General features: G+C 40.8%; 1 protein-coding gene across 8 annotated transcripts in view; it reads left to right on the top strand.

Moving 5' to 3' along the window:
• Window positions 1–8907, top strand: part of LOC311077433 (NACHT, LRR and PYD domains-containing protein 1 homolog) — a 113186-nt gene extending 104279 nt beyond the window's left edge. For 5 of the 8 annotated variants that reach the window (XM_084105890.1, XM_084105889.1, XM_084105888.1 and 2 more), the window contains 3 exons: window positions 41–87; window positions 188–764; window positions 5457–8907. In XM_084105890.1, coding sequence (XP_083962016.1) covers window positions 41–87; window positions 188–764; window positions 5457–6612 — 1780 coding nt within the window. In that variant the 3' untranslated portion in view covers window positions 6613–8907. The remainder of the gene's footprint in view (window positions 1–40; window positions 88–187; window positions 765–5456) is intronic. The other 3 variants (XM_084105895.1, XM_084105894.1, XM_084105893.1) reach the window with 1 other exon arrangement.
• The last annotated feature ends 586 nt before the right edge of the window (window positions 8908–9493 follow it).

The following is a 9493-nucleotide window of genomic DNA, read 5'->3' as shown; positions in this document are numbered from 1 at the left end:
TCCTCTAGTAATGAATGTGAATCATGTGTGTGTTTTATAGTGTGGATCATTGTGGAGAGTTCAGCATGACAGCAGGATTACACAAATGTAGGTCTACACACACACACACACACACACACACACAATCATTCAGTGATTTATTGTTGATTTGTGTCATTTAGTGAAATGTTTCTCTTCTTGTGTTCAGACGCCTGTGATCTCACACTGGATCCAAACACAGCACACACTCAACTCATTCTGTCTGATGAGAACAGGACAGTGACGTGTGTGTCTGAGCGTCAGCCGTATCCTGATCATCCAGAGAGATTTGATGTTCGTCAGGTTCTGTGTGGAGAGAGTCTGACTGGACGCTGTTACTGGGAGGCTGAATGGAGCGGAGATTATGCTGTTATATCAGTGTCATATAAAGGAATCAGCAGGAAAGGAGGGAGTTTAGACTGTGTGTTTGGATCCAATGACAAATCCTGGAGTCTGTCCTGCTATAATAACAGATTCACTGTCCGTCACAATAATAAAGACACTGATATTCCTGACGTCTCTTCATCCTCTAAGAGAGCAGGAGTGTATGTGGACGTGTCGGCCGGCACTCTGTCCTTCTACAGCGTCTCTGACACACACACACTCACACACTTACACACACTCAACACCACATTCACTGAACCCCTCTATGCTGGATTTGGGGTTTATGAGTGTAACTCCTCAGTGTCTCTGTGTGACATTAAACAGCGTCCTGAGAGAAACACCAGTGATACACACACAACCGGGTGAGTGAAATATACTGTGTCTTAGTGAAGGATTTCTCCAGACTGAATAATAGTTCAATCCTCTGTTCTTCATACATCACTAAACACTAGAGATGCACCATATTGGGTTTGTGCTGATACTCCATATGCTGATATTTCACAGCATGTTTTGGCCAGTACCAATAAATACATATTTTCCTTTGTTTTGAAGCAACACAGAGTCTCTCCTGTGCGGAGACTATAAATAGGCCGCTGTCGGTAGCCTAAAAGAGGCCTAGAAATAGGGTTTCGTTCCACCAAGTGGGGCACTACCTACTTTTTTTATATTTAACATCAGAAATATATAGAGATTCCTTAGGAAAAAGTTCTCCACACACAACCTTGCAGTTTTTGAGAAAAATTATGCTAAAGGTGCCCATTTTGAAAAAAAGGGAAAACATAGGGAATTTTGCACTTTCAAACCTGTTTATCATATAAACCCAAAAATGCCGAATTACCACTTGAAGTACAAAATAAACCAGTTTGAAATGTGTGATATACCTGAAGTTGCTATCTAGGCACAGTAAACATGATGACCATTACCTCAGGAAAGCCATTTAATGACCATAATATAGGTTAGTTGGCTAGAAAAAGAGCTATAGAGAGTATTTTGCTAAATATGTGTACTATATTACATATTATATTTGTACTTGTATCATTAAATAAAGTTGTTATTATAATAAAAAACGCATTATATTTAATTTGATTTATTTTTAACCTTGAATAATACTACCAGCTGATAGGGCTGTCTGTGTGTAGCCTATGTATTTTTTTTTCTTGAGAACAATTAACGCCTATCTTGTGTACCTAATATTTATCCAAATGAGTCGATATTAAATCAAATCACAAGAATTGAATTGAAATCGTGAAATTTGTTTCAAGAAATTTGTACAAAAAAAACATAGCTGACCAGAAATTGTACCATATAAACATTGTAACATGTTGTCACTAAACCTAATAAAATTCAGTTTAGTTACTAAAATGTTTTGACAATCACATACACTTATTGTGATGCAAGTTTTTTTTTGCAAACCCCCCCTAATCTCCCCAAATCTCACTCCAAGATAAACTCAAAAGTATACCAAAAAAACACTTAAAAATAACACATTTAATGGTGAATTGTTAATTTGCATACACAAGCAGTAACTGCACTACATGTACATATTCACAGGAATGATTATTGTAAACAAGATTTTGATTTATTTATTTACCTACCCATCTCTCTCACACACACACACACACACACACACACTAACCCGACCCCTAAACCTACCCATCTCTCTCTCACACACACACACACACACACACACACACACACACACACACACACACACACACACACACACACACACACTAACCCGACCCCTAAACCTACCCATCTCTCTCTCACACACACACACACACACACACACACACACACACACACACACACACACACACACTAACCCGACCCCTAAACCTACCCATCTCTCTCACACACACACACACACACACACACACACACTAACCCGACCCCTAAACCTACCCATCTCTCTCTCACACACACACACACACACACACTAACCCGACCCCTAAACCTACCCATCTCTCTCTCACACACACACACACACACACACACACACACACACACACACACACACACACTAACCCGACCCCTAAACCTACCCATCTCTCTCACACACACACACACACACACACACACACACTAACCCGACCCCTAAACCTACCCATCTCTCTCTCACACACACACACACACACTAACCCGACCCCTAAACCTGCCCATCTCTCTCTCACACACACACACACACACACACACACACACACACTAACCCAACCCCTTAACCTACCCATCTCTCTCTCACACACACACACACACACTAACCCGACCCCTAAACCTACCCATCTCTCTCTCACACACACACACACACACACACACACACACACACTAACCCAACCCCTAAACCTACCCATCTCTCTCACACACACACACACACACACACACTAACCCGACCCCTAAACCTACCCATCTCTCTCTCACACACACTAACCCGACCCATCTCTCTCTCTCACTCACACACACACACACACACACACACACACACACACACACACTAACCCGACCCCTAAACCTACCCATCTCTCTCACACACACACACACACACACACACACACTAACCCGACCCCTAAACCTGCCCATCTCTCTCTCACACACACACACACACACACACACACACACACACACACTAACCCAACCCCTTAACCTACCCATCTCTCTCTCACACACACACACACACACTAACCCGACCCCTAAACCTACCCATCTCTCTCTCACACACACACACACACACACACACACACACACACACACTAACCCGACCCCTAAACCTACCCATCTCTCTCTCTCACACACACACACACACACACACACACACACTAACCCGACCCCTAAACCTACCCATCTCTCTCTCACACATTCATTCATTCATTTATTTATTTATAAAGGGACCATGCACAATTTTTAACATAAAATTCACATTTTATGCATTGCACCGGATTTAGCCAAAGGCTAATTTTCGCCCGTAGTCCCCGGGCAGGTCAACACTTACAAAACACAGAAAATACCTATATGTTTATATACAATAAATACATAAACACATACTGTCAGGGCCATAAAGGGCTGTAAATAAATAAATCGGTCAGTCAATTTAACTACAACAGTCTTAGTGGTTACATAGTTGGTTTGATTTTAAAAAAGATTTTAACTTAAATTTAAAAAGACCATGAGATTTACACCCTTTTATGTCCTCTGGTAGGGCATTCCACTGATTAGTGGCTTTCACTGTGAAAGATGATACACACACACACACACACACTAACCCGACCCCTAAACCTACCCATCTCTCTCTCTCTCTCTCACACACACACACACACACACACACTAACCCGACCCCTACACCTACCCATCACACACACACACACACACACACACACACACACACACACACACTAACCCAACCCGTTAACCTACCCATCTCTCTCACACACACACTAACCCGACCCATCTCTCTCTCTCACTCACACACACACTAACCCGACCCCTAAACCTACCCATCTCTCTCTCTCTCTCACACACACACACACACACACTAACCCGACCCCTAAACATACCCATCTCTCTCACACACACACTAACCCGACCCATCTCTCTCTCTCACTCACACACACACACACACACACACACACACACACACACACACACTAACCCGACCCCTACACCTACCCATCACACACATACACACAAGTCAAGCGTTTTTTTGTCTATAAAACGTCGATGGCAGGCCGGGTGAAACCTGTAGTTGTTGGGACATCAGAGACCGGTTTGTCCAGGAGGGCAACATGTTTATTAGCAATAGCTAACGTTAGCTCCGTAGTGTCCGACGTTTTGAGCCATTCCTACGCACATTGCTTGATTTTTCCCATCGGACTTCAATAAAGGGCTGCAGACCTTTCCCACCATCTTTTCCGACAGTATAGTGCGCCAATAAATTACACTTTTCTCATTAACTGCAGGATAATGCGTGGAGAACTTTTTGCTTGGATACCTTTTATTAACGTTGAACATATTGAGCAAAAGAAAAAGTAGTACCCCGTTTGTCGGAACGAAACTGAACGATACAGCTCACGTACAGCGGCCTAAAACACATTATTCTTCATTTTAGTGAGTTTAGAGCTAAATCTATTTCTCCTTCAGCTTCAGAGTTGTGAGGTCTCTGTGAATAGGGCTTAAGACTGATTTACTGGTATTTCTCTAAAGCTCCTGATCACACACGATCTCTAAACTGTAATTTGCTATTAATTTTCTGTAATTTTCTAGCTGTAGTGTGATCTTCTTTTCTATTAATATTCCTGCAGACGAGGAATAAGACAGAAATAGTCAAATTCACTCAGTATTACTTGATCTATTCCAGCACTCCCTCAATTACAATCAAGCACAATTAACTGTAGACAGTTGTGTTCTAAGCAGTAAAACAGTCCAGTTCTTTATAGTCAAACTCATTTATTATGTTTGATAATGAACATTTCTGTCCACCCCAGACTGCTGATGGTCTTTATCTGTCCACCTCTGTGAAAATATCCACAGTTAAAAACACTGATTTATAGAAGACTGGACACATTATTCAGCTTGAGCTTATTGATGGAGAATATAGAGTTCATGTTGGCTAGTTAAACATAAACATAACTGGACAATTATGTGTGAATTAAACTCTCATTATAGTAAATATGTGTTTGTTATATTAGATTGTTTGTTATTAGTGAGTGACATCACAGGTGTCAGTCGCAGCATTATATACTAGCTTTATATTTTCTCTCTGTCAAACTGCCTGTCAAATAGTTTTTATAGTAAACTGTTTGTATGTTGTTGGTTTTGAATTGTTGGTAATACTTCACAATAAGGTCCCATTAGTTAACATTCGTTAATGCATTAACTGTATTTGTTAACGTTAGTTAGTCACCTGTTCATTGTTAGTTCATGTTAGTTCAGGTCCATTAAATAATATTGACAGATACAACTTTTGATGTTAATAATGTATTAATAAACATTGAGAATAGCATTAACTGAGATTAATAAAAGCAGCTGACTCTTTGCTTCTGCCTTCTTCTGGTTCTTCACAGGTTCTCTCAGCCCAAACCTTCTGGGCTCGATATTCACCCGCTGCTGAACTGTCAGTCTTGTGTCCATATAGCTGATTCTGATCAGTGGCTTCAGATTGAGCCGTCGGCCTGTACAGATGAAGGAGGGTCAAAGTTCAGGGTCAGCACTGACCCAGGCCGTTACGAGTGTGTCAGGACCAGAATGCGATGGGTCTGTGACTGTGTCGTCACCCTTCAGTACCGTACCGTAGACGGACTCTTCCTCAACGCAGAGCTGGAGAGGCTGCAGTGCAACCGGATCGGTCCAGTGATTGACGTGACGGTGATCTCAGGGAAACTGGAGGAAGTTCATCTGCCCCATTACGCCTGTTTAGGAGAGTCTGACCCCTCTCTCAAAGATGCTGTGAAAGTCCTCACCGTAAAAGACGAGGGAATAACCACAGAACCTGTGCAGTTGACCCGATTCCATGCTAAGATTGTCCAACCATCCTTCTCTATTACAACATTAATTATAAGTTGGATAATGGGATGGTACGAACATTGTGATCTTCTTCTCTACATGCGTTCTAAAGATCCTCTCATTCTACATCTCTACTTTTTTCCAGTTGATGATCATGCAGAAGAAAAAGTTGAGAAGAAAGAAAAGTCAAGTTACCCAATACCGTATCCCAGACCTGACAGGCCATTTCGGATGAACACGCCACACACTCTTGATGTTCCTGGTGCCTCTATCCGTCCCAAAGAAGGGATCACACTCACAAGAAAAACTCCCCCAAACTTCTTCAAGGTCAAGACTCGTCTGGAGAATGATCTTCAAATTACTCTTATCAGAGAAGAGGATAAGGAGGAGGTCTGGACTACAACAATTGAGAAAGATGATCTTGATCTGATTCATCCTAAGAGAGACGAGCCGTGTCTGAATAGTGAGGCAGATAAAGCAAGATATTTTGATAAGCATTGGCCAGATCTCATTCAGGGGGTTACTAATGTTGGGATCATTGCAGATAAACTGTGTCAGCAAGAACTAATTCATGAAGAGCAATATTCAGAAATCACACAGAGTTTAACTAGTCAGGAGAGCATGAGAAAGATCTGTGACATTATACGAAAACACAGAGATCCTGTGAAAGCTAAATTAATCTCTGTTCTTCAGGAAGAGAAGCTTTACCACTTTTGAACATTGGTCTGATTCTTGATCTGATATGGGTTTATCTGAACTTACAAACAATTTAAAGTGTTATATACTGTAAGACACTTGTAATAATCATTGTAACCATATATTGAGAAAATGGTTTATAAAGAAAAAAATACCACACTGAATGCTGAAGTCATTTATTAAGCAAAAAAGTAGAGTAGAGAGAAATTTAACATGTATTAGAAAGCATTTTACTGAATATTAAGAGAAGGATGCAAGTATTACTGATTGATGTGTTGCAGACTGGACGCAGGAGAAAGCTCTGTGAATAACAAGGCACTGTTTTTATCGGATTTTATTCTGGACAAAAAGTTGGACTTCCTGTTCTTAACTGAAACCTGGCATAGAGAAAATGATGGACTTCTGTTTAATCAGATCACTCCTGCTGGTTTTGGAATTTTAGATCTCCCGAGGTCTGGCAGAGGTGGAGGCATTATTGTGGTCTACAATCTGCAATTCAAGATAAGCCTTGTATCTGTTTCACAGTTCTCGTCATTTGAATGTCTGGTTTTGAGTATTTCTGCACCTACATCTACCATCATTGCACTAGTCTATAAACCACCTAAGACTAAGTCACATGAAGCTTTTACATCAGAATTCGCTTATTTTCTGTCTATGTTGAGCTTGAAGTTCCACAGAATTCTTATTGTGGGGGACTTTAACATACATGTGGACCGAAGTGACTTTTTATCGCTTTTTGACTGTCTTGACTTCTCACAGTTGGTAACTGGCCCGACTCATTGTAAAGGCCATACTCTGGATCTTGTGATAACAAATGGTTCATTTGTATCACAGTTATCATCTGTAGACATTGGACTGTCGGATCACTCAGCTGTTTTTTTTTATCTGGAGATGCTTCATTCAAGTGTGCCTATCAATCGAGCTGTAACATTCCGGAAGTGGAAGTCTATCGATCAAACAGTTTTTTCCAATTCTGTTGTATCCACTTTAAGTGACCTGCATTTTACATCTTTGGAGGAGAAAGTTTCACAGTTTAACAATGCTCTTGTTACCAATTTTGACTCTTTTGCTCCTCTAAGGTCACGTAAGGTTACTTCTGCCCGCACTGTTCCTTGGTATAATGACAATCTGCGCACTAGGAAGGCTGCATGTCGAAAAATGGAGCGCAAATGGCGTCTTACTGGCTTGAATGGTCATTATTTGGCTTGGAAGGATCTTCTGGGTGAATACAGAGCATTAATTGAGACTGAAAGATCTTATTTCTCTCAGACTATTGAAAATAATCAAGGAAACCCCAGACTTTTGTTTCAAACTATAAATAGACTGCTTAAAGTTGAAGCTGCCACCACCTTGCCTGTTTCTCAATTGCTATGTGATTCTTTTCTTCACTTTTTTAACTCTAAAATTGATAGTGTCCGCAAACAAATCTCTGTTGCATCTGCTCCCACTGTCTCACTTCTCTGTCCATCTGGGTTTACTGGTTTTCCTCTCACTAATTTCCTACATATTGATTCTGAGGCTCTCAAAAGGGAGGTATCAAGCATGAAATCTACCATTTGCCTGCTTGATCCTATCCCCACAAGCTTATTTAAATCTTGCTTCGATGTTTTGAGCCGTACTGTCCTCAGTATTATAAATGACTCATTGCAGATGGGGGAGGTTCCAGCAGCATTAAAGACTGCTGCTGTAACTCCAGTACCAAAAAAAGAAAATACTACTCTGGATGATTTTAATAATTTTCGACCTATCTCTAATCTTCCGTTCATGGCAAAAATTCTTGAGCGTGTTGTTGCCTTTCATCTGCGTAACCATCTTGTAATTAATAACCTGTTTGAACCTCTTCAGTCAGGTTTCGTAAATTCTACAGTACGGAAACTGCTTTGGTCAAAGTGACCAATGATTTGTTGATTGCCTCTGACTCTGGTTTAATTTCCATTCTCATCCTTCTTGATTTAAGAGCTGCTTTTGATACTGTGGATCATAGTCTATTGCTCATCCACCTTGAACAGGATTTTGGTGTGTCGGGGACAGCTTTGAAGTGGTTTAAATCCTATCTCACTGACCGTTCTCAGTTCCTTTCCATGGGCGGTTTCAAGTCTGAGATTAGCCCTGTTCTCACTGGTGTCCCTTAGGGCTCAGTCTTGGGCCCTCTGCTTTTTAATATTTACTTGTCACCACTTGGTCAGTTGTTGCGATCGCTTGGCCTCCATTATCACTTTTATGCTGATGATACGCAGATTTATATACACTTAAAATCTGGTGAACATCTTGATGTTGATTTTCTTTCCGGCTGTGTTTCTGAGATAAAGGAATGGATGAGTAAAAATTTTCTGTGTCTGAATAGTGGTAAAACTGAAGTTATGCTTATTGGTTCCCGTCATAAAATTTCCAAAGCTGGTTCTTTATCTTTGACTATTGATGGCTCTGTCTTGGCTACTCAAGCTAAAGTGAGGAATCTTGGAGTTATTTTTGATACTAGGCTTTCGTTTGATTCTTTTGTTCAGAGTACAGTTAAATCATCCTTTTTTCACCTCAGAAATATAGCAAGATTACGTCCTATGCTAAATTTCTCAGTAGCTGAAAAGCTGATGAATTCCTTTGTCGTCTCTAGGATAGATTACTGTAACGCCCTTCTAGCTGGAGTCTCTAAATTCACACTCAACAAACTGCAATATGTACAGAACTCGGCCACCAGGATATTGACTGGGTCCAGGGTTTGCGATCACATCACTCCAGTTTTGGAGTCCTTACACTGGCTTCAGAGTAGATTTTAAAATTATGATGCTGACATATAAAGCATTGCATGGCTTGGCTCCTTATTATTTATCTCAACTGTTAATTTCCTATACCCCAACCCGGAGACTGCGATCTTCACAATCCAACTTGTTGGTTATTCTTCATA

The sequence above is a fragment of the Abramis brama genome, assembly GCF_963993115.1.
Source record: "Abramis brama genome assembly, chromosome: 2".
NCBI lineage: Eukaryota > Metazoa > Chordata > Actinopteri > Cypriniformes > Leuciscidae > Abramis > Abramis brama.
This window is presented reverse-complemented; position numbering and strand designations above follow the sequence as displayed.